Here is a 27518-nt window from a genome sequence, read left to right as displayed (position 1 = left end):
ACATCTAGTCTAGGCCTGTAATAACCATTTCCTAACTAAAACAATTACATTGTTATTATTATATAGGGCCTAGGCCTAAATAATGTAGGCCTTGCTAGAGAAAAAATAAAAACTGATGATAAACAAATACAGTATTTTTGATTTATTATAAATGTTAATAAACTATTATTTTGCTTTATCGTTTTTGTTATTTACAGACAAGCTCTTATAAGAAGTCGATGTCTTCGAGAAAATGGACGATTTATTCCAAAACATGTAATAATATTTTTGTATTAAATTATTTCTTTTTACAATACATTTTAATTATATATACATTTTGTTACTGATTGAGGGTGAAATATCAAAAACCATGTGATTTTAAGATTAAATTATTTCTTTGCAAATCATTGTTGAAGGAAAATATTTGCCTCATTTGGTTTGGAAAACTTTGAAATTGATAATTACATTTGCACTTTGTCATATTACTGTAGTCTAGGTAGTATAGTAAGATAACATGAATATATTATAAATTATAATAAAATAAATATTTGTTTTTGTCTAGTCATTCACAATCAGGAAGTATTATTTCAATGATTCTGAAAAAGGATTTTTTAAGGTTGAAAAGAGAGAAGGTGCAGCGATGAAAAACCCAATGACAGGTAAGATGGAAGCTGCACAAATATGACAGGGACTTAGAAGGTTTCCTGTGTGTGTCTGTGTGTATGAGGCTACATGGATTGTGGGGGCACTCCCCTGACAAGTTCTGCCTAGGCTAGGACACAAAAATGTAAATTTTGGCTTGAAACTTTTTAAAATGATGGCATTCCTTTCTCTTATTTACCTTTTCTTGTTTTTGTATTGTATTACTGTTTCTTATTGTTTATTATTCTTGTATTATTTGTCTTACCATTATTGAATTAATGTTATATTGTATTGAAATAAAGGATCACAAGACCTGAACATCATAAACATAACTTCAATCTCTAAATGTTATTGTCCAATAACTAACTTGGTCCATTGATCCATCTGATTTTAAAGTTTTTTCTAAACCAGCCTACATCCTTATTTAAAAAATAAATAAATTTTAAAAAAATGTTAATAAATATATTGAGTGTAAAGTAAATACAAAATTTTACAAATATATATATATTTTAAAAATATGTCATCCTTTTTGTTTCAGATCCTAGTATGATGACTGACATGATGAAAGGTAACCTGACCAACATTCTGCCTATGATTGTTATTGGAGGCTGGATCAACTGGGCATTCTCTGGTTTTGTCATCAGTGAGTTCACTCCATAATTGTCAGTATAAAAATGTTTTATAATGTAACAATGATAGAATATTGTTAATGTTTGTATCGGTTATAATATGTTAGTTCACGTGACGTGTATGGAAGTGAATTAACAAACAAAAAAATATAGGTTAAACAATAATTTTAGTTCTATAGTATAACAAATATTTATTATATATTACATGCAATGTATTTCAATATTTTAAAAGATGATGAAAAAAAAGTGGGACGAACCCACATAAGACAAAAATAGGTTTGTATGGTTAAGAAACACTTAGGGAAGTAAGGGTTATTGTGGTGATGTCAGACACTAGTTAATAATTTTTGCCTTTAAATAAAAATGGAACAATTAATTATTTTGTTCTTTTTTTCCTCAATATGATTGACGTGCCATGAGCAACAATCATTCTTTATTTTCTTCATCTCTTTATTACAGCAAAAGTACCGTTTCCGCTAACTCTACGATTTAAACCAATGTTGCAACGAGGTGTTGAACTTGCGTCTCTAGATGCGTCTTGGGTCAGCTCGGCTAGCTGGTATTTTCTCAATGTCTTCGGCCTAAGATCAGTGTATTCATTAGTACTTGGAGAAAATAATGGTAAGTTAAAACTACAATTATTTAAACAATTACAAAGTATTTTGTAATTCACATAAAACCCAATTTTTAAATACTTGCCTATAGTGAAATACATCAGTGGTTATTATCGGCTACAGTGATTAATTAAATCTTTCTTGCAGCTGCCGATCAAGCCCGTATGATGCAACAACAAATGCAGTCACCGATGGGAATGGGTCCAGGCCCTGACATGGGCAAGGCATTCAAGGTAAGGAGAAACACATTAAAGGCCAATTCAGACAGCATCATACGACGTCATAGTTCCTACATGGTCTAGGCTAATAATTTATCTACAGTATTTGATTAGGGGTTAGGCCTCAATAAGGAAGCGCCTGTTTTTGTGGCATTCAGATTTTGGGGCATCTATCTAAGCCTTAGCTAGGCCTAGTGGTAGTAAAGTAGTGTCCACAAGACTAGGCCTATTTATTTCGTAATCGTTTTTTTGTTTTCGCGAATAATAACGGCGACTCCCCGGGGGTACAAGGTTAGGCCAAGACCTGACGCGATTTGTTGTTATTTATTTTCTTAATTCTTTTTGTTTTCGCTAAAATAGCGGCCACCCCCGGGGTATAGCCCCGGGGAAGTTTGCCGACCGGCACTCCAAAAAGCTGGTGACATCCCTGTTCTAGTATCGCAGAAATGGAGTGAACGTAAAATGTATTTAGGATATTTATGTATACATTTTCTAGGCTGAATGGGAGGCGCTTGAAATTGCTAATCACAAATGGGCACTTGAAAACGTAGAGGATGAGTTGCTGCAAAGTTACCCTCTACAAGAAGGATATGTTAAAGACAAGTATATTTGAAGATGATAACTCATCTATCAAACGTCATCAATGTAAGAGCTCAACATCTAGTGTGCTTGCTAGATTATCAGAGCATGTTTTGTCCTTTCTTTCTAGGTTGCTGATATTGATTATGATTGATTATTGATTATTATTGATATGATTAAGTATCAACGACAACTTTTGAAATAATTTGAAGAATGTTTCATTGAAGATTTTTTCCCCCAAAAAACAGTATTTACGAATATTTAACAAAAGTTTATAATTTTATACCAAACATCAGAAGAGACTACCGCATATTATTTTTGAGAAATGTTTGTCAGTATTATAACCGATTGCTTGCAGTACAGCCTGAGTGGACCTAGGCCGAGTGGACCCAGGCCCGAGTGAAACTAGGCCTGAGTGAATCTACACAGTTTTTACAAGCAAGTTGGAAAATATTTAAAATAAGTGAGACGAGCCCTAAATTATCATGACATGTTTTTCATGAGTACAACAGTGAATACTAGTGGTTGTCGCCGACAAGAAACTTAAAACATCACTTGCTTATTTATTATGAATTGTATGCTTTTTTTTTAACATCAAGAAGATGTGACAACACTAGAGTGGCACTTAAATAATGGTAGTTTCAACAGAAACATATTTACTTTATAAGCATATATTATAAATGTTTTTATTATGTGTCAAGAGTTTTTTTTTCCCTCGGTAGATAAATATTTCGGCTAGCTATCTAACATAATGTATGTTCTATTAAAATGTTCTACAGCTAACTAATCAAGATGTTTATTGAGTTTGTAACAACAAATTGAGTCCTTATATTTGATAGAGTAATGTTTTACTCCGTGTAAGAATGTATGATCAGGGAAGAGAGAATTTCCCTGATATGATGATAGCAGTTTGACGCAGACTGCCCTCATGCGGATGGGGTGTGTTACGTTGATTACACGGGATAGGAGATGTTCCCTGGCTTAATTATCTGGTTGATTTTTAATTCCTTTGTTTTTCGTCAGAAAAGTCTTTCGTAGTAACGCGTTTATTGTTTCCGTAATATGCCTCTTGATTTCGTAATTAACAGTATTTAAAATACGCAATAGCCTCTCCTAAACACTGGTGTATGCAAGCGCATTGTAATGCAACCCACCGTGCGATTCAAAAAGATAACGTATGAGACGCCTTTGTACACAAACAGTATATTAATTTAAAATAATAAAAGCACGCGCCTGTACATTGTCTAACATAACACTCTGTATAATCTACTCTGTGTTATTGCCACATAAAGAATGCATAAAATGGTTTTAGCTGTTATCGAATGCTTTATGATAATGCATTGTAATCGCCATTTTAATTCGTTGTATAATCTTAGTATAAACTGAGGGATAAGCATACTGTAATCTTATTAGGTATATTAACAGCATACTGAATGCATGCTTTGAGCACATTGTTTGATTTCTAGCAGTATCTTGGAAATATCATTTGGAAATCATCAATTTTTAAAAATCATTTTCTGGTATGCTCGTTTCGTACGCGTATTAGATTTATATAGCGTCCTCTCGACCTCGTTGTCACGCCACTTGTGCGCAGCAGTTATCGCGAGTCAAAAAGTCACTCTGCCTACCCCGAAAAAATACGTGAGCATGCGCAGAATGTTAGACGCAATAGCAGTTTATTCGCACGGCGCGTCTTCATTGGTGAAAATAAATTTCAATAACCGTATACAAGAGAAACACAAGTAATATAAATTCATATGGTCTGTAAGCTAAGACAGACAAAGAGTTGCATCCAACATAATTGCAAGAACGTTTTTATGATTGTGAGATAAAGGTTTATTAATGCATACATTTAGCCCTTAGGTCATGATTAGTAGATGCCAGACAGTAATTACATGACACAGGCACATTTGTAGTTGTCTTGTATATTATAAGAAGACATTACAATGTTTGCCAAATGCTTCATTATCACAATGGATATTAGTCATGGGTGCATCGTAACATTATTTTCACGTGCCACATACATGATGCCCACGTGATGTGTTCAAATCACTCTGTCGCTACACGTCACGCGTTCCGTTTGTCCGTCCTTTGTAGCCTTTTAGTTTCCATCAATTTAGAAATTACCTTCCTGTCATACCATTAGTAGTGGGGGAGTCTCTGCCATAATTGTTTATATAAATACAATATGTTATTATTATATTAAAAAATACGCGGGCCTACGTCACTATGCGTCGTCACCAGAGAGTGTCCCGGATGTATTACGCAACAGATATTCAAGCTTTGAGTTTAACGATTTTCCTAACTTTCGCAGATTTATTTCATTTTTACTGTTATGTTTCCTATTATTTATCTCGTGGCGGGGCGGTTGAGCTTCTAGCTTTCTGTAAAAGTTATTTAAAGATGTGTTTATTGAGACGTCCGCGATTACTTGTCGACGTCATTGTTGAATCCACCTCTGATAATTAGAACGACAATCCGAATATCTTTAAAGTGACAATTATCGGAAATAAAAGCGGATGGCAACACTAGACAATTATCGACAGTTGTATGTCTTGTTCATTGCAGATTGTGACATACAAAGAGAGATGTTGCTTCGTCTAGGCTGTGTTGATTAATTACGACTTGCTCATTTTGCAGGTGGATTTTACCATCATAATGCCCTGATGTGTTTAAGTTGCCCTCTATCCTGAAGGTGCAATACGAGAATAGTTCTATTGATGTCTCGTCTCTGGTAACCCCGCCCCCTGCCCCGGCCCCAAGTATGATACGTAAAAGCGCTATAGAATGTACAAATTAACGTGTATATCAATAAAAAAAGTATCGATACATTAGTAATTTATTAAAGTAATATCATAATCGTGACACCACTAGTACCCAGCGCAAGATCGTACGCGCAACGCAAGTAAACTGACCAATCATAAGTGACAGTTTGAATTGTTCATCGCTTATTAAGTGATACATTCAACTACCCAATTTCAACTACTCTAAAGCGCGTAGTGCAACGTGAAAAATAATTATATATATTTATTATATGACTCTTGCTTCCTCATCAAATTATTTACAATGCATTCATTTTTTATCAAGTTCTCTAATTTGTCATGCGTGTCACTCACCTGTGAAAATATACACAGTAATTTGTAAAGTTGTATGTCATGTTGTGAATGATAAACCCGTAAAGTGGCTAGTACATTGTTTTTGATTCTCCATGAATGGAATGATTGAAATGTACGTATCAATAGCCTGTCAAACACGTACTTTAAATAATCGCGAAGGTGATGATGATTATTACTATTCTTATTGTATTTGGCTCTCAAACACTCGCTAAAATAATTGTGGCCAACGGCAATTATGAGCATTGATATTTAAATGATTTTCTCCTGCACTACGACGCTTCAAATTGACAGTGACATCCAGACAAATTAACTTATACGCATGCGTTCAGCTATGGCTGCTACGCATGCGTAAACTGTTCGTTTTCCTGACGAATATTGATATGATATATTTGGGTTCAAACCTATCCTACAAAGCTCAGTATTCTAGTTTGAATGTTAATTTATAATCGCCCCTGGCAACGCATAGCGAATAAGTACGCATGCGCACCTCTGTATTTTGTAGTACACGTAATTGTATCGGATCGACTCGGTGTCGCGTTTTGATCGCTGGTGACCCTTCCATTAAAACCGTAGAAAAAGATAGTAACTCTGGCGTCGAATGTTAAATTGATTGCATAATTCGTCTTTTAAAATCTAATTTACATGTACTAATGTTTTATTCATGAACTATAGTACTACAAACAATACAAAATGTATTATTAAATATTTTTGGAAGTACTATATGTATGTTACACTACTGTACTTTAAATTCATTTTGCTTCTTGTATTTATTTTAGTTTGTAAAGGCATTCAGCACTAAATATACTCCAACCATCTAATCAATTTAAATTTCCGAAAGTAAAAAAAAAAATTAAAATAGTATCTATAGAGGCGAAACAGTTGAACAATTATCAAAATTGAAAATATACGTTAATTGAAAATAGAGATTAACAAACGTCCATTAGCGTACTACGTTATGTCGTAAAATGTACATAATCATACTTCTAATCTTGCTTGCTTTTGATACAGTTATCTATTTCCAATATTAGTAATAAAACACAAAACGGATTTTAAGTTAAATTCTTATAATGCTTGGTAGGGTAATGTTTGATTTCATCTACCACATCTCTTCAATACACTCCCTATCAAACTCCCTTGATACATTTTTCTGTCTCCGCATCAAACTCCCTCGGTGCATTTTTTTTTCTCCCTATAAAACTCCCTTGATGCATTTTTCTGTATTCCTATCAAACTCCCTCGGTGCATTTTTCTGTTTCCCTATCAAACTGCCTCGGTGCCTGTTTCTTTCTCCCTATCAAACTCCATTGATGCATTTTTTCTGTCTCCGGGCCACCAAACTCCTTTTTTCATCGAGTTAAGGTATGAAATTAGTATGTACAGTTTGTTTTATATATTCAGCAGACAAGTGTAAACGTAAGTCTACTATATACCGACTAAATGGTTTCGTAGTGTTAACCATATTATTTTGTGTAATGCCCATATCAAGTATCTTTTAGTCGTCGATTTATTTGTCTATCATCTTGGTTATGGATTGTAATGGGACTTATTTATTTTACGCCTTCTAAACTCGCCTTTATGTCTTACTTCTTGCTTTCGCACAATATGAAGAACCTTAGAAAAAAAATAGCAACATAAATAGTGCAGTTTTATAGTGACGGTATTTTAAACTCGACATGTGGAAGAATATTGTCAATATTTAAACACAATCAAGATTTGTACAACTACTTTAATTTCCTAAGTATGCTGCTACATCTTCATCAAATTAAGAATTGATTTAACAGCTTAGTTGCTGGCATTGTTCTTTATCAGGCTAACGAACCAGAAAATGTGCAAGTTTGCAATAAATCTTCCTTTAGGCGCAAGTACAACGTATGTTATGTCCACAATACAGATAGTGATGGTCTAGTTGTACGCTGTCTAAGGGCGTTTTAGCACGAACTTGAACACCTGTATGACGCCAATGGCAAGGGGTATACGACGCAAGAAAAGAAACCATTATGAAATATTGAATTCTGTGTCAGATGTACGCCCCCCTTTGAGATACACAACAATGACATATCGTCACCATTTTTACGCCCGCGCGCGTTGAGCCGTCGTACCAGTTTCATCAAAGTTTGAGCGCGCGCGCACACGTCCAATTTTGTGTTTTCAGGATGACATGTTTTACTCATTGTTTTATATAGGAAGAAAATACATTTTGCAATTCTTATTCTTTTCTACTAGCTCACGCAAAATGGTTTAACGCCCCAATTATGCGCACACAAACAGTGATGCGCACATACACAATTATGCGCACACAAACAATGATGCACCAAGATTAGTGAATCAAAACAATAATGTGTCAGGTAAATTGAAAATGCTCACCATATCAGTCGTCTTATGTTCTCTGAAAATCTAATTTTGGTAATTTATCGTAGAAGTTATATATGTATTAAATTTCGTGGCAACGCGAAAGCAAGCTTTATCGGATACTGCAGTTTATGAATTTAATGCATTTTGTAAAATGAATTAGTTGTATTACGATATAAATAAGTTGATATCACTTTTCTTTAAAATGGTAACATAATATTAATACGAGCGTCATTTCACAAGTATCTTTCGTTTCTCATTTTTATATCGCTATTGTCAGTGGCAACAAAACACTGCGCACCAAAATGTCAGCGTTTGTTGAACGCGCGCATAAACTTGGTATTTTTGAAAGAGATTGATTGAAAGAAAAATAAAACTAAAAAGCGGACTAAAGATACTATAAAAAATAAATTTCATAAAACATGAATAAGACAAAAGTATAACAGGTGAATGTCATTAACATTGACCTATAAAATCATTACACAAACCATCGACATCAGACAAATATTATTTTGGAATCGGAATTGATGGAAATGAAGCAGAATAACTTGCATACATTTATCATCATGAGTTTTTCAATTCCCAACTTAACAGCAGTAAAAATGATGTGCGAAGTCTGCGCACTAACAGTATTGTTTTACAATGTATCGAACCACGGTGTAATTGGGTCCTGCAAACAAACTGCTGGGCGTCGTAAAGTAATGAAAAAAAAATGTTGTTCCTCATAAAACGAACGAGAATAGCATTATTAAAATTGTTTTCTATATTCGTTACATGCCAGTCGGAAGAGACGCAAAGTTTGAGTCTCGCGTTCAAATATTGATGAAACAAATGTTTCGCCGCTGTGAGACGTGGAGGTTATTAAAAGAGTGGGTGGCTTTGTGGGTGGACGTGGCAAGTGGGGTGATATGTGACGTGTCATGACATTGAATATTATTGCCAATGCCAATTGTAAGCTTCCCATTACGTACGTAAGCGTACTCCAAGAAATTTAACCAATCACGACGCGATGGATCATCTGTCATCGTGCCGTGATTGGTCAATTTTCGTTTACGTCCTTCTCCTGGGAACCAAGCTTTACAATGTCTTGGGGATGACGTAATACATTTACATTAGCTTTTGATAACTATCACCCGAGGAAACTAGTACCTACTGATGCAATCCAAATTGATTACATTTTCATAAGAGTAGTGGTATGATTAACTTTAATGAATAGAATATTTATATTTCAAAAGAAAAACTTTTCAATCAATTTAATTAAAATATAATTAACATAAGTCTACTGTAACGTAAATTAAAATATTCATGTTTTATTCATATTTTTCAAACAAATTGTGGCGATATCCATTTCTGAATCAATTACCTCGGTAATTACCTTCTATAGCGACCAGAATACTCTTGGGAATCCAGTTAATCCCATAGACATTATATCCAGCTAGACTATAAACGCCACGTCACAATCATATAATAATAATACTATGGATAAACCATCAATTATATAATAATATGTTATCCATCATAAAGATATTTTACTGAACAGTGTCTTTATTAAAATGCTACTTTATGAAAAGCATAAACGTGCGCGTGCAATAGTGACGTTGATGAAAGGGTTCTTTTGCGGGATGAGCGCGTCATAGCTCAATGAGCTGTGTATTTTACTTTGAAAGGGAAGAGTGCAAATCACATTAATATAAGTAAACTATGTTATATCCGGAGTTAAGTAAAAAAGTGAGTAAACAATGTTGTTTTTTAACGATTGTTTTCCTTATGACGTCATCTGTCACTGACGTTTGACCTTTTAACCTAATCGATAGTTTAAAAGATGACCATTTTTATTTTAAAACATTTCATCATAATAACACAATTGTAATTAATTACTTTATTAGAATATTTAAAAGATTAAATTACCTTTATAAGGTAGGCCTACTGAGTGTATGACGTAATAATATTTAGGACGTCATCTTGCCTGTATGACGTAATCATTTTTAAAAACTCTTACCATATTGATTATAGTTTTGTATTAGTTTCGCAGCAGTCAACGATGTTAAAAACGGAAAGTGAATTTTGATTGGACGCAAAGCAAGTGTTATGATGGTTTGGCCAATTATTATTTTCAAGTGGATGTTATTAAGAAACAAGTAAGTTTGAATATTTATTTTAGCTTGGACGCAATGACGTACACGTAACGCAACTAATTTGACCAATCACAATAATCGACTTGACTTTGATTATATAATACCTTTGTGACATTATTTGTCATGTGTGTGACGTTTGTTTTGACGTTTAGACATTTGCGGCAGGAAGTCATTTTTCATTTATACATACATTTTTATTATTATATATTCCTGTATACAATAAATTAAAAAATACCAAGTATAAGAAAAAAAAGTAATAATATTGTGGTTACCAATTCTATGATGGCGTATGACTTGATTTGATAAAGGAAGATCAGTCCGTATGAGCCGTATTTGCAACTTACTGATATCTGTCGGTTTTCCTTTTCACGACGCGCCAGAATACTACGTGTAGAACAGTTATTCCGAGTTCGTGTAGAACATTGAGGTGTAATAGACGTAACCGCACCGTAATTTAACCGCTTGTGATTGGTCAACTTACTTGCGTTGCGCATACCTCGTCGCAGGAACCAAGCTTATTTAATAATACTCAGTTACGTACGCCATTGCGTTCTTCTTGGTGAGAACCAAACTGATTGGTCAACCAGTTCCTGCAGCCAGTCCGTCTAATCGCATCCCACCTCGTGTTGTAGTGGTACTCGTTTTTATAAAATCAATCATTTTATTGTTTACTAACCGCTTTATATCACAAGTTTCTGAGAATTATTAATAAATAATAATGAAATTAAGAATTTAATTTATGCGTCGTCTATGTAAACAAATTCTTACTGTAATGTTGTTTGCACATACAATGAACGTGGTTACATATGACATTAACTCTTATCACATGTTTTCCTTTATATCTTACCAAACTAGAGTAATCTGGATTATTTTGCCCAAAATTATAACCCGAAATAGACAAAGGGATGGTTTTAAGCTTGGTTCCCACTAGAGACCCAACACAAGGGCGTAACGCAACGTAAGTGAGTTGACCAATCACAAGCGATGGATTATTCGAACTGTCGCTTGTCATTGGTCAACATGCTTGCGTTGCGTTTACGTCCTTGCGTTGCGTCCTAGTGGGAACCAAGATTTATCTGCTATAAAACTTGGTTCCCACTAAAACGCCGCAACGCAACTAATTGACCAATCACAAGCGATGGATTATCACAACTGTCGCTTGTCATTGGTTAATTCGCTTGCGTTGCGCGTACGTCCCGCCTCGCGTTTCATATCCTAGCCTAATTAATGCATTGCAACGCTTCCTTACAAAGATTGTTTGCCAATGTTTTTATTTAAAAATAAACAATGCAAAAATCAATTATTTGGCAGTTATGACTTTATTAAAATTAATTTTCGGAAATTTAATACATGGAAAATGTAAATGTTTCCATAGCCACGAGTAATAAAACTATATAAATTATTACTAAGTTATACAGTATTATGTAATAAAAATTGATCAAGAAATATTAATTGATTCTATTTTAATTAGTTTATGGTCAATGAACTCTACTCCTTTGGTAATTTATTATATTTGGTCATTGTTACAAATCGCACAAAGCCAGCGTGTTCTTATGTCATAGGTTTCATTTTAGTTATTAAATTTAAAATATATAATTCAAAAGATATTTTTCATAATTTCCTTGTAGATAACAGGAAGTGACGCCGACCACAAGGTGTGTACGTGTTTTTTTTTTAGAATAATGCATTGTTTTGTTTCATAAATGTCAGTATATACATTTAAATTTTGTTGAAATATTTCTCAAAATTATAGTATAGGGTTAAAATCTGGAACGGTCTATAATTAGTTTATTATAACACCAACGCATAAGAAGCGATTGTATCTATTCAGGTAGTGCATATTATCATTCATGATTGTCTTATTTTCGAACTCGACATCTGTATAGGGAAGATAATTAACGGATTGCGTTCGTTGGAGCGTGTAATGCGTAAAAGAGTGTTGCATAAGCCTCCAATGATGAACTGAGAATGAGAGGGTTTAATTTCTGAGAGGAAAAAAGTGTTACGCGACGACACGTTACTGTTCCAAAAAAGCACGCGGCAGTTCATTTTTTTTACCTACTTTACTATGTTTGTGTCGATTATATAATTATGCATTTGTTATACTGTAAATAAAGTTTCGTTCACACTGGAACTTGCCGCAATGTAGCGTAACGACACAACGTAATATCAATTTTACATCCCACTTACGAGAAATTGAACATCATAACTTAGCAGAAAATATACCTCTACGCCCTTACGCTGCGTCCTAGTGGGCCGGCAGCCAAACCTAAAGATTCATCGGCCTACTCCGTACGCGCGCGTGTATATAAGGGAAGTATCATGAAGACAATACATATACAAAATTAACAATATTATTCAAAAAATATCGGCGTTTTGCCACGTAAGGTCATCAAAGTCAATAGTGTTCGCTTATTTGAAGGTGAGGTTTAAACAATTTGAAAATGCGAGTAAACAAATGTCAATGTTAAGATTTTCTATTTAGGATTACCCCTAGCTCTAGTCTTTAACTGTCAATGTTATTTACAACAAGATTTTTTTTGTGTGGGCCACACTATAATACATTAATTAAAACTAGGTATTTTTATAGGCCTAAAGGTCAGTAAAAATAGAACATGTTAATGTGGTAATCTCCAACACTCCTACAGCAAAATGTTTGCCGCACGTGATCATCAATGACGTAACATGCTACGATAGCGTAACTTTCAATCACGTGGCTATTGTTTAATAACGATTGTTAAGAAAAGCGTTCGTAATTTTACGGTTATTGCTGAAACTTCCGGGATATCCACCAATCCACGCTCTAGATTAGCAGGATACCTGATCACGTGACATATTACAATAATGGGATTTAAACGTCGAGTGAAATACATACAAATTCAGTCGTAGATACAATAGCGCTAACACCGGACTTATATTATTATTCTCCTCCACCTCCTCCTGTAAATAGTAAAAAGAAGTCGTTTGTGTATAATATTTACTTACTTATTTACTTCTTTTAAAATGGAGGTTAGACATCTAACGTATGTTGTAATTGTTATTTTAGGGATATCAACTTTAAGTACAGGTAAGTTAAATATCAGTTTTTAATTGTGTAAAGTAAAATATCATCACAACAATGAAAGCAATAATGTACGTAGACGGCCGGGGATACTACTCTACTCTATATTGATAACTCAATCGTTAGATGTCACTATTAGAATGCTAAACAAATTATAAACGACTTATTTTCAGATCAATAATGATGATAATCATCTGGAAAATGTGTGAAATTAGAAGGGTTGTAAAGTGTAATAACACGTCAAATGAATCGTTTCATTAGCTGAAATTATGACGAGTTTTATTATTACTTATGAAAAAAAAAATTACATCGGGGACCTTGAATAATAACTAATAACTCGTGTGTTATTAAATAAGTCACCTTGTTATTCAACTATCGTCTGATGAATGACAACGCGCGAGGTTACCAGTCTATCAGTATCTCCTTGCGAGCGTGCTAGATTATCAATGTTACCACGCGAGGTTACCAGTCTATCCGTATCGCCACGCTAGCGTACTAGATTATCAATGTTACCACGCGAGCGTACCAGTCTATCAATATCTCCTTGCGAGCGTGCTAGATTATCAATGTTACCACGCGAGCGTACCAGTCTATCAATATCGCCACGCTAGCGTACTCGATTATCAATGTTACCACGCGCGCGCACTAGATTATCAATATTACCACATGAGCTGCTACGTTATCAATGTTACCACTCGCGTGTCAACGATTGTGTGCGATTTAAGTTTCATTATCGTCTGCCAATTATATTTAAACCTTCAGCTTGACCCTTTTTTCGGCATGGTAACTGTGCTCTACTTTGGAGTATTTAAAATAACTTTGGACTTCATTTTGTAGTTCTATCACGGGATTAATTCGCTACGTTTGTCATATACCTTTCGAAATTTAGAGTAACGTTTTTTTTTAATGTTCCGTACTAAAGGTGTTTTAGCAAATTATATAGCATGATTATTGTTTAAATGCGTGAAGTTATTCACTTGGAAATGATGTAATTGCAATATGATGTGTTAGCTGTCTCATTTCATTCGTGATGTGTGAAAATGGTTATTTTTACTTTAATCGAAGTAGAGTATTTCATGAACTTCATTAGATTTAAGTCTTTAGGATCTTAATGGTACGATATATACAAATATTAAACTAAAACAATGTTTTAAAAACGAATATGTTTAGGCCAAAGTGTAGACAGTTCTTTTAACTGGATTAAATATTATATCCGCTTGTACAGTAAATTTTCTTTTCGATTTTGTACGGTAAGTTGTCGAACTACAATAGTAATAATAAATACCTTTAGGCGTCAAATAAATCAATATAAACGAGATAGTTATTATTAATAATAAGATCGTTCAGGACCGTTGTTTAAACAGTGTGCCATACATTATCAATGGCAATTTTATCCCTACAGCTTTTAAGTGTCATTATAAATTAGAAAAGACTTTAAATAAGATTATGTTTAAAATAAAATGTTTTTTTAAATTAAGAATAGGAATGATATTAATAATATGTTCCAACACTCTTTAGCAGTCTTTTTTTTAAATGATATGAAACATTAATACATTAAATGAAGATTTGAATACAACTTTCCCACGTCGATGCAATTATAACGATATTTGTACGCGCGCATTTTTAATGATGGTGATGTGTATGCGTTTTAGAATAATGCAAATACTGTATGTTATGTATATTTGTATTATGGTTTATGTCATTAAGATGGAATCATCTTTGAGATGTTGGTGGTAAGGAAGCCAGCGGCGATGATTCGATTAAATCATATATTAAACATTCTTACTAGAAACATTTGCAAGAAGCAAGTGCGCATCAAAAAAAAGAGAGAAGAAAATGATCATTCGGTTATGTTACTACTTCAGTCAGTGATCTGTCTCTTGTGATTGGCTAAATGACTTGCGTTGCGCGCCGTGTGCGTCCTTGCGTCGCGTCCTAAAGTAAGAAGCAATCATGATTTATGGAATGCGTTAGTTACCCATGGCCTTTAATGTCGTTTGTTGTTAAGAACATTGCTAATGCTGTTATTTACACCCTGGGGCTATCGCGTTTATATTAACATGGATTGAAGAAGAATCAAAAAGCATAATGCAAAATTTAAAATAAGATTATAAATGCATTAAAATATGTATTAGAGATTGTGTGGCTTGCAGCTAAACTAATTTCCGACCATGCTATTTGATGCTCTCATCATTAAAATCATGTAATCAATAGTTAGACATTTCTCTAAGGAAAACCGGAAGGTATTGTAAAATAAATAAAATGAAACATATATCCTTCTACAAACAATACTTGTATTATTGAAGCATTTTGTTTCTATAATCAGCCAGATAAAAACATGTTGAAACTACCGATAATTACTGGAAGTACTACTGTACGAACAAGCACAAGTGGATGATCCATCGCGTCCTGATAGTAGTACGCGCGCGCTTTACGTTCGTTGCGTGTGAACTAAGCTTTATTCTATAATTTACAGAATGTCATTATAATAGGTTTGTTTGTATATGAATTATATACAGTTGTCTTATTAGCAACATGATCTCATAACCGTGTCTATTATTGTATTGTTGCATCGAGGGACCTATAGCATGTTATTACAAATATCTCTATTCACATTATTATGTGGTCTCAAGTGAAACAGTATTCCTATAACACCTAACACCTTGGTCTTACTCTGTTATATATTCAATCATTTGATTTTTAAATAGTTCAAAAATGTGTTCCATTTTTTTTTTCGTCATTATATTAAAGGCTTATTGTAAAACTAGTAGTTATAGAAAAAGTAATCTTATAAATCGAATTTTGCATTCTGATTATTAAACTAAATTTATCTATTTAACATTTTCGAAATGTATGATTATCCCTGCAGTCATTTGCCTTGTGATATTATTACTTGTTTATAACTATTAACATAACTAATGTTGATTAATCCGCAATGTTGTCAAAGTGACAGCAGCATGAAGAACACTTTCGCGTTTTTGTTTGAGCGCGCGCGTCAATATTGTGTTGGTTTTTTTTCAACCATGTACAAATTGAGACAGTAGTAATTACAAGCTATAATGTATCTGTGTCAGGTAGTAATAACGATGTGTTCTTCTAAAGTTACATGTCCGTTTTTGTTATATTTGTTAATGGTATCTCTCGGCAAATTTTATATATAAAGAATGATAAAAGTAAATTGGATATCGTCGAAAGTCGTTTCTTTAAAAACATGGTACGTCATGTATGGTTGTTAAAACTAACGATGTCACTCTAAGTATCTATTATCATATCATATTACTACTTCTACGCGTTTTTATTAATAATAGAATTATAGCTACATTGTTATATTTACAGCGAAACACAATAGATTATATTGTTGCCGTCACTTTGATGTTTGATCAGTTCTCCATTAATGAATAATTATGCAATGATTGTTAGTCGTCGTTTGATGTACTGTATATTGAAATAAGAAGAACAGCAGAGCAAATACAATAACTTCAAATAACAAGGCAGTTGTGGCTATTCTAAATTTACTGTACCATAGTATCTTAGAGTTTTTTTTCAGTAATAATACTGATATTTTAGGGCTGAAAGTGGGTGGGATGAAAGGTGGGTTGGAGGGGGATTCGTGCGATAAGGTTTTCAGGGGCGCGCGCACACACCATCATATTTATCAAAATGTATACATACACTGATGGTTAAGGAGCTTAAATTTAAATTCTGTAATTGCAGGACCCTTTTCTTATTGTATTGGGCATGCGCTGTTGACTTGTTCTTATTACTTCCACTGATGTTGGTTGTTGCGAATTTCTCGTCATTCGCGCGCGTATTGTTTTCACGTAGTAATAGTTGCCATGTATAGCGTTTTATAAAGAATAAGCGTATTGTACATCGAATGCAATTATTCGTAATGGCCGATACGCCATGTTTGATACCACCATCGAATGGGATCAATTTCACCAATTTTATCATCAAGCTTTGTTTACGTTCGTGTCAAATGAGTGTAAATGAGTTTTTCTGCGTACTTTCCCTTGTGAATATACTAATAACTTGTGATATATTACACATAATTGGATAATTAAACTAGGTAAACACAAAGTGTGATGTTGTGAGATGACACTTTACTTGTAATGTTTACTTAATACTTAATTTATTTGAGCATGGTCTTATTACGATGATGGCTTTGTGAATTGTATCTTACCAAGTCACATACAGCTGTTTTCCTCATCACAATGATGGTAATTGTAGGTTAACAATAACTATAGCATAGGCCTACACTTAATAATGGTATCATTAGTTTCCCGGTTGTCTCATCATAAAGGTTTTCATTCGTAATGTTTTATCTCTCATGGCCACGTATCCGAAATCATATTTTTGTTCGTACTATTGATTCGACAGTCCATGACATCACGAAACGAAACATTCATTTACGCGCCCGTTCTGATTAAAACCATTTAGTCCTACGCGCACGTTCCATAACTGATGAAAACCATTTAGGCCTACGCGCACGTTCCATAACTGATGAAAACCATTTAGTCCTACGCGCACGTTCCATAACTGATGAAAACCATTTAGGCCTACGCGCACGTTCCATAACTGATGAAAACCATTTAAGCCAACGCGCACGTTTTTGTACGCATGTCATGATGTCAATGACAGTTAACTGATGTTATGTTATTTACTTTACAGAATTGATTGACGCATTATGTTTTAAATCAACATTACTAATGTCACAGTGGCTTTACTCTTTCTTAAAGAACAATAATAGATGAAAGAGTACTCGGAAATAAAAACATTGAAAAAGAATGAAGTAATTAACATTTGACAATACGATATTTTTATTTTTCATACAATAATATTTTTTCGGTTTTTTTTCTAATGTTTTTTTCTGTCATTTACAATTTGATAAATAAACTTTATTCAAAATTTGTAAATTTTTGTTTTTCGTACATTATAATGTTTTTTATGTCATTTTGGGGTTTTTTTTCTAATATTTTTTCTGTCATTTACAGCTTGATAACCAAATTTAATCAGTAAAATGACATTATGTAAATTCAAAATGTTCATATTTCTTGGGATATTATTACCAAGGATTACTCTTCCCTGGTATTAATTATCTTCAAAATATTTAATATTGTAGTATAAAAGAACAATGGATATGGTTCTCTTAAGCGTGGTTCCCACTAGCGACGCAACGCAAGGACGTAACGCAACGCAAGTGAAGTGACCAATCACAAGCGATGACTTATTCGCTTGTGATTGCTAACTGTCTATAACTTCGCTTGTCATTGGTCAACACGCTTGCGTTGCGTTTACGTCCTTGCGTTACGTTCTAGTAGTGGGAACCAAGCTTTACTGTAATCCACGTCAATCACTGGAAAATGAAGCCATTATTGCTTATTTCATCCCAAGTTTCTTTTCTATCACACCGATCTACATTCGGGTATTTAAGACTAGTAACTTATTCATTTATTCATACATTTTTTCTTTTGTTTTAGGAAAATATTTCCATATTTAGTAATTGTATAAATCATTTATGGTATATTCATTAATTGTATTAGCGTACTATAATTGAAATTATTAATATTAGGTAATTTATATTTGAAATGTCATATCAATTTTTATTTACAACTACGTTAGGAAAAGTGTTTTACAAGATGACCTAAATATTTTCAATCAAGAACATTTAGTATTTTTATTTTTGGCAAAAAACAATACATTATGATCTTGTACTAGAACAAACAAAGTTTCTTGTCACATGCTAGATCATAGAGATATTGATTGGTTCCCACAGGACGCAACGCAAACCAGTTAATTACACGCGACAGTTCTGATAATCCATCGCTTGCGTTTGCGCTTCGTCCTTTTTGTCTAAATCGTTACGCAATCGAGTTCATTATGTAACTACTACTTCGGTTTTTATACTTTCTATTTCATTATTTCAAAAAACAACAACAATGCAAGATTGTGTTGTATCTTGTGTCCAATAATCAGTACCGGTATTAACCTTGATCGGTCGATATTTCATGTTAATACTAATTTCCTTTTTAAGCATAGCATTGTTTTAATTAGGTACGTGTGTATACACAATTTAATATCACAGAAAACTAGACTGGATATTTTTGCTATGATTCATGACGTCATAATCCTGGCACTGCGCACTGCCTGTTTATGTAAGACAATCCGATAAGACGTGAGGATTATTAATCATTAATGAACAAAATTAATATACGATACGACGCTAAAATATTACCATTGTTTTAGTCGTATTTTGTTATATATGCTATTGTATTAAACATGATTTTTTTATCTCTTTTCTCGTAGTTGCCATCACAGATTGTTCTAGTTTTTGCATAGACCATAGCCTTACTGGAAGCCAATGTGCCAGGTTATGCGGTAAACTGTTCGGAAAAAGTAAGTATATTCTCCTGAAATTGTTATCCTACCTTCCAGCAAAATAGTCGGTTTTAGAGTTGTCAAAATACCTGAAATGTTGTTGTCAAATGACACCAGGAAAAGGCCCACAGAAGTGCGCGTTAAAAGTTGACAATGTACGCAAAAGAAAGAATAGTATGAATTAGACTTTTATGATATATTCAATTTTTTTAACTATTACTATTTTTATATTTGTTTGTCCTGGATAGTATGACCTCAGTCATAGGCATTTAAATACATTTTGAAGATGTATTAAATCCAATTGACTATTAAAGACTATTACTGAAAATATGTAGTTTCAAGTCAAAATTATCGGTCATAAAAACAATTACATGTAAAAAGGTATGTTAAACCGGCTTCCTTTAATATAGATTAGGCTCACGAAAAATTTTGCACGTGCGTTTAAATATGATAAATACTACTATGACTTGCACGTCCGCGTTTGAATTATGTTTAATATTCTATGGATATTGCACGCGCGCGTCGAATTCTTGTTTTATATTTTATTCTTTTACATCATCAGTAACATTAATGCTTATACTGATGGTGATTAGTTCGTAATAAACCCATACTAACTAATCTACTTTTAAACTAGACTAAATTGTATTATTACAAGCGAGGTATTCTTTAATGTGACGTTGCATTTAATACAGGAATTATAAGTTAATAAATTAATAAATATTAATAAAACATGTCACCCATTTATTTCCTCCCAATCTTAATTACATTAATGCATACATTAAAATATATTTTCTTCTTCATTATTAAGGAAATGATGAAGTAATTAGTGCTTTGTTTTCATTAAGCGATTTTTGATGAATAATAATTATGCATTTGTCCGTAATTATATATATTAGATAGCGCCACCCGCACAAGCGTTGAAACCGAACGCAATTAGCACGCGGTGCTTATTTGATCGCGCAGTGTTGATTGAAATAAAAAGCAATGCATCATAAGAAACATTAAATTATATAAAGACGGGAGTAGTGAAAGTGTTATTACCGTATAAACTCGTATCAAGATATGGATAAGATGAATTAATGTAGCACTTTCATTTTTTTCACCTCTTGTATTAAATAATAAAACCATGATGATGGCTCTTATAAACGATTAGTTGTTTGACATGCATAAGACCTGAATAAATGATTGCCCCATCGTCGGAGCTTAAGTGCCAGTTTAGTAGTACGGCCTTCGGCAGCTATCCTATATTCTAAAGAGTCTGATTCACCATTCGCGCACTATATCTCAAATTACATTCCATTTTCAAACGGTTATACGTGGCGTACTTTCAATCGATTGACGGGCGCATTGACGCAACGAATGACGAAACCGTATCATCAATTAATGATGTTGTTCTGACCGTTTTAGATACGCGGTGCCATTTTTATGTAACTGATTAGGGAATTTGAAAAACAAATGGTATTCTCGGAAAACACAATGTATGGATTAAAATTAACACGCACACACAATTAATTCTTTCTAGTTTATATTTATGAGTTCGTCAAATATCTTCTATGAAATGTACTTTAAATGTAACAAATAATTATAACTATTATGTGACATTAAAATGGCATATTCAACCAAACAAATTGTAACAATTATTTTTAAGGAGGACAATACAAGTATAAGTACAACCAATTTTTCTAATACTACTTCAAAAAATATTCATTTCACATACAATTTCTGTATGTATATTGTGTATGTAAAAAATCTTTTTTATGTACATAAATCATTTTCTAAAAGCTCAAAGAATCTTAATTTAGACTTGGTAATTACGTGTGTAGGTTTCACAGCAGCGCTACCCGATACAATGCCCCCAGCCTATTCTTATGAACCATGATTCCCTTATAAGCGACAGTTTTGGCAGCGAAAGTTGTCATTGTGACTTGTTTGCTAATGGAATGTTTTGGGGGTTCTTGTGTTGTTTTGTCAGTTCCGGATAGATTTGTTATAGTGTTTTAGGAAGGCTGGTGTTCATACACGAACTAAAATATGGTTTATAATGAAAACTTGATGAAATATGATTTACTTTGTTTATTTACACTTTCTGAACAATTCCCAGCTAATTATAGAAAGCCACAAGCTAAAAACTCTCTGCATTCAAAAACAGAATAAAATATTCTGTTAACTTTCAAACCATCCATCACACAGAACCAGTGTTCTTGAGGGCACAAACATTTCATGAAATCGAGCATTATAGTAGGTCTACGTAATCATTAGAAATTCTGATTATCTCTCAACTTAACTTTACAATGATCTGTCTATATCTGAAAGCATATTAATCTATAAATAAATTGTTAAAATACATCTTATTGAGTTATGGACAATGATTGACGTTCTGTATGACGTCAGCAGAAAATTATTTACTTCCACGTGGATTATATTCTGTTATTAAAAGAAAAATAACAAGAAACATATTTTAGGTATAAACTGTACTAATCAAATCGAGAGAAACAATTGCTAGGCCTATTAGGCCTATATTATTACATTCTGAATTATAAGTCCATAAATAATAATTGTACCTTATCAGTGATTGAATGTGCGCGTTTTTTATTCTTTATAATTCGGCTCGAACATTTCATTTTTTAAATTACACATAGGCCTGGTAGTTTGTGTTTCGGATAACGTACTAGTGAATATATTGCAATAGCAACTAAACTAATTGATTAACTTGATCGGTGTATCATGTCTTTTCAAGCTGTCGAAGTTGAAGTATTGTTTTCCAAATGTTATGTCAGTTAAAATATAGATAGAATCGTCCGATTATAAAGGGTTATTACTACCATATAAATAAGATAATCTTCTAATGATGGTAGATAAGATAAAGTAATTATCTCAATCCCTCTATGATTATATGATTGAATACTACTGTACTACTAAGATCGCTAAACTACAGCTACATAATTATTTCTTGATGTAAATGACGGCATTGTTCGAATCACGCACTCTCTTATTTCATTTTAAATGCGGAGCAGGTTTATAACTTACTTGGTTGCCTATAGCTACCGCATCTAGGAACATTACATGACCACCGCCGAATCAACATTACATAATCGTCATATTCGGGGTCATCCTCCTTTTTCTTTCCTTCTCATTCACATCATCTCATCATTCATCATCATCATTATTGAGATGATTTTGGACGATGTTCTTCATTTCCTCTGATAGACATATCTGAAACCTATGCCTATACAATACCACAATGATGTAATGCATCACTGCATACATTTTATAAAACAAGCAATCTTATGAAAAATATGCCATTCGCCAATGCCGTTCTGCGCTAGTACATGTGACATTTTTACCCTACCTTCCCTGGGCTTCATCATCCCCAGCTCTCGCCAGCATGCCTTTCTCTTCTTCGATGCCGATCTGTTCTGATATGATGTCGTGCCTCCATCTGGGTTCCCATTCTCTCAATCTTTTGGTCTATAATAGTATGCATGTTTTTCCAACATACACGAGATAAAACAGACAGCTATACTTTTAATATTTGAAATGCTGCGGCGTCTAATTGATTATCTTTTGTGATTACATTACTTTTTTTTAACCTCAACCTTTTGAAAATTAACAATTTACAAGAAACAATATTATGTTTTTATTTTGACAGGATCCGACATTAGTGGATTGATGGAAAAACAAGAAAAAAATGATGAGACAGCCTCGTCCTCAATTCAGTCGGCGTTAGTTCAACATTTTAATAAACTTCGACCAGAGATTCAAAGAATTGTACTTGAGGTATAATATTATGTGATGAAAACAAACAATATGTAATCGATTGTAATCCAAAATTCAAGTAGCAAATCCACTGGAAAATAAAACCGAAGGCAAATAATCCGCCATTTATTATATAGGCATGAAAAGTATGATTTATACGATATATATTTTATGATTTTAATATTCTCTTTTCAGCTAATTGTGGATTTAGAGATAAGAGAGCAAATTGAAGGTTAACCCGTGAAGATGTTTGATGACTTGTACGTGCCGACCAAGTGCCTAGGCCTACTCACCAGCTGAGAATCAAACTGGTCTTTTCACTGCAGTCTGGGTTTTTAGTGAGCAGACAGTAAAACAAAGGAATCGCTTAATTCTGAATTAAGGCGATTGGAATGTTAATTTTTTTTCTTTAAATGCTTTAAAACCAACACAAAGCCTATGCACTACTGTCAAGAAAGATTTATTGTGAATGATGAATGTCAATATGGAGGACAATAAGCAAGTTAAATTATTAATATATGGACCTTAATAAAACATTAGTTGCCTCTTTTCTGAAAGCTATAAACAAAATAGGCATTTGATGTAAAGAAAAAAACAACAACAACAGGATTTATACTATTAGTTTTAGTATATAAAAATCTTGCTTATAAATTTTATAAAAGATGTAAACCCGCTTCTTAGTTTCATCTTTACCAGATATCTCCTATTGCCTCAATGTTTGTGTATCACATTTCTGTGCCATACGTTTTAGAGAAGTATGAGATTTTAAGAGATAGTTTGCCACTATACACTTTTTTAAAAATATAGATTTCTTGCATTTTAAATAAACCGTGGTATTACCACGTCACTGAAAATGTGTATTTGTTTGTTTATCGTAATTGTTGTAGTCATCGTTTTAATAAACATACCTCTCCTTAACAAATTCGACCATTCGTTTTGACGACATGCCACTAATACTATTCTATGCACGCTCAGAAACATTTTAGCATGCCTGTAAATGAATAAAGTTCGCTTTTGACATCTTGATGACTGCACTAAAACCGTAAAAGTTTGTTGAATGGAGCGAAATGTAAACATTTATAGATATAGACTGGGGACATATAGTACGTTGACTTAATCGTCCATAACACCTCAAATGACTGGTTTTTTTTCTGAGTAATTCATTCTGATACGTCTAATAATGGGAATGTGTAAGCCTACAAAACCCGTTTAATTGTAACTTGTCCGTATCGTTTTCTTTCTCTTTTGTCGGGTAGGCGTAGGTGGTACCCGCGAAGGCCTCTTAAAATCGATAAACACTAAACCTGCCTAGAAACAAGATATAAAGCACCGTGTGTAGTAATACACTATCATCATCAAAGGAATGTACATAAAAGATTCTGTTTAGTTTAATCAAGCTTATATTGAATATTTTAATATACGTACGAAGACAGACTACAGGAAATCACTGACATCATTTGTATTTTACTGTTTTAAATTGTAACTAAACGAACATCAATTACCTTTTCATACAGTTTTTCCAGGACAATATTCACACTGCCTGTTTATACAATACTCTAAAACTTAACTTTTTGTTATTCCCATTTACGTCAATGATATTTTTTTTCAATGATTTTGTTCTCTCTTCAATCATAGATGAAAGTATTGGAGTGCAAAAAAATAGTGAGTAAGGTCGAAATTTCCACCGTCAGACGTAACTAAACTAATCATACATTCTTCGCAATGCATTTTGGTATTGTGTATAGAATATGGATGTATGTAAACAATTGAATACTGATTACGTAACCTGTCCCAATATCAACGCAAAACGACGATAGGACGATAACGTTCGACGATAACTAGATAAATATGTTTTTTGTTTGCTAACAACAAGTTTTCATATTAGGAGAACAACTATTATGATACCCATTTCTGCTGCCTTTGATGAAAACAATATTTTCAAAAGTCCAATCAAATGACGTCATGATTAGTAAAGAACAATACTATCGTGGCGATACGACGATTTTATCGTTCTTAATTTATCATTTTCATGTTAATTTTTTTTCATTTGATTTAATTAAATTGATTGACATAAATGGTTATCATAGTCTAGGATGAAAACTTTCCTAATTTCTTTTGATTTATGTAAGAAAAATGTACGTTCATTTATTTATCGTCGACAGTTACCGTCCTAGTTTAAATGAGCCTTTACACTGTGATATCATTTATCATTAACCCGTCTATCCTTAATAGAAACATACTGTTTAATAACTTAATGAATATGAATATAAATAATGAAACGTGTAATACTTTATTACAAAACCATCAGCGTGATATTCTGTTAAAAATTATTAATAATTAGGCCTATAATGTGTAGAATTACTAAGTAATTATGTAATGACATGCTATCAGCCAGTAACACAAAGTTCAATCGCGTTTATTCTTAATAATTATTATTACCAGGCTTTTGAGCTGTGTGAGTACGGGCGTTTGGGTGTTATAATTATTATTAAGTACCAAAATATAAATGTAGCTAACTTATTTGTGTTTATTAAAGCTGAAGTATGCTTACTTTTGAACATAATAATAATTACGAGGTGGTGACGTCAGGAGAATTGACTAACACATCAAATGATTGTTTCAGTAGATACACCTAATGACGCTAACAGATAACCGCCTACATTGAAGATAATTATGACGATACCCCTAATTATAAGTCCCCAATCGAATTATAATCAAATGAAGACGCTGCAATTTACTATTAAACACCATTACCACCATTAATAGGAAACAATAGTGCAATTTATACTCAAGTTCAATAAATTAAAGATGATTTTACTGACGCAAATGATGTTGGTAGTTGTGTCTATTTTACAATTAATTGAGTTTACCTGAACTAATAGTTTTATCCTGCCTTACTGAACAGACTATCCAGTTTCCACCTATGCATACCTTTATAACAGTATGCGTTTGTTTGCCATCTTAACATGCTGAGGTATAGGCGATAGAGATGACGTTGAATATATACTTGCTGTTCATCTATCCATTCATTGTTCTTATATTATCCATGCATTCATTTACTATATTCATTTATTCATCTATCCATACATCAGATGCCTAGTAGGCCTACTGATATCCGCAAAAGGAACGACAGCATTTGACCTTCATTTTCATAAAAGAATTAATTATTCAGTTTGTAAATTGAAATATAATAATTAAACTATAAATAATTATCCAAAAAAAGAATTAGATAAATAAAAAAAGAAAAAAAAATATGCAAATTAGACAACATTTTTTAGTCGTTTTTTGTCAATCTTAAATCAATAGGCGGCGCTATTTTTCGATTGTTTATCGATTATCGAAAGAATACGACCAATCAATAACAACGCATCTGCGCTGCATGTCTCAGCTCTGTATGTAGGAGGCCTAAACACATTGTGGAAGTAAGTATATGGTTAAATGTTATTATCTAGGCCCATAATATTAGTAAAAACTAGGCGTGTGTATTTTGCAAGAACAGGCTAGGCCTAAATGTTATTAGTTTAAGCCTACTAACTAGAGGCTAGGCCTAGCTAGTTAGTAGGCCTAAAGAGGGAGGAGGCTAGCAGCAGCGGAAGACAGGCACTCTCTCTGCTAGGAATGACTGACTGTAGGAATGTGGACCGGGAAGTCGACCTGTTGATGTGTCTAGCTAGTCCGTAGTTCTAGGCCTAGGTTTACTATTGCTTATGTTATGCGCGATTTGAACGATTTGCGCAATTTGAAATTGCGCAAAAAATTCCTTGCGCAATTTGAAATTGCGCAAAGAATTCTTGCGCAATTTGAAATTGCGCAAGGATTTACTTGCGCAGTATTAAATTGCGCAATCAACTTGCGCAATTTGAAATTGCGCAAGAAAATCCTTGCGCAATTTCAAATTGCGCTGCACAATTTGTAACATTTTCAAATTGCGCAACAGAATGTGTGTTAACGTCGACGATTGGTTAACAATAATAATTTATTGGAAACTAATAACTCAAAATGAAACATAATATATGCGAAGATAACATGTGTATAATACACAACATAAATGGCATACACAAT

General features: G+C 33.3%; 2 protein-coding genes across 4 annotated transcripts in view; both read left to right on the top strand.

Moving 5' to 3' along the window:
* Nucleotides 1-3448, top strand: part of LOC144855926 (ER membrane protein complex subunit 3-like) — a 140214-nt gene extending 136766 nt beyond the window's left edge. For all 3 annotated transcript variants that reach the window (XM_078713886.1, XM_078713887.1, XM_078713885.1), the window contains 6 exons: nt 198-255; nt 542-638; nt 1160-1264; nt 1710-1871; nt 2012-2097; nt 2579-3448. In XM_078713886.1, the coding sequence (XP_078570012.1) occupies nt 198-255; nt 542-638; nt 1160-1264; nt 1710-1871; nt 2012-2097; nt 2579-2695 (625 nt within the window). In that variant the 3' untranslated portion in view covers nt 2696-3448. The remainder of the gene's footprint in view (nt 1-197; nt 256-541; nt 639-1159; nt 1265-1709; nt 1872-2011; nt 2098-2578) is intronic.
* A 9682-nt stretch (nt 3449-13130) lies between these two features.
* On the top strand, nt 13131-24310 carry LOC144855678 (uncharacterized). The gene is made up of 4 exons (XM_078713591.1): nt 13131-13328; nt 19629-19718; nt 23350-23477; nt 23652-24310. Exons 1-4 carry the CDS (start codon nt 13265-13267, stop codon nt 23691-23693), a joined length of 324 nt encoding a protein of 107 aa, XP_078569717.1. The 5' UTR covers nt 13131-13264; the 3' UTR covers nt 23694-24310.
* Nucleotides 24311-27518: the final 3208 nt, after the last annotated feature.

The sequence above is a fragment of the Antedon bifida genome, chromosome 11 (assembly GCF_963402885.1).
Source record: "Antedon bifida chromosome 11, ecAntBifi1.1, whole genome shotgun sequence".
Lineage (NCBI taxonomy): Eukaryota > Metazoa > Echinodermata > Crinoidea > Comatulida > Antedonidae > Antedon > Antedon bifida.
The sequence above is the reverse complement of the archived record's forward strand: the minus strand, read 5'-3'. Positions and strand labels throughout refer to the sequence as shown.

What these genes read in the sequence shown, in the direction of transcription:
- LOC144855678 (XM_078713591.1), top strand. Translation starts at nt 13,265, where the DNA reads ATGGAGGTTAGACATCTAACGTATGTTGTAATTGTTATTTTAGGGATA. An exon ending in CGGTAAACTGTTCGGAAAAA is followed by an intron (nt 19,719 to 23,349) that starts GTAAGTATATTC and finishes TTATTTTGACAG; the next exon opens with GATCCGACATTAGTGGATTG. An exon ending in TTCAAAGAATTGTACTTGAG is followed by an intron (nt 23,478 to 23,651) that starts GTATAATATTAT and finishes TTCTCTTTTCAG; the next exon opens with CTAATTGTGGATTTAGAGAT.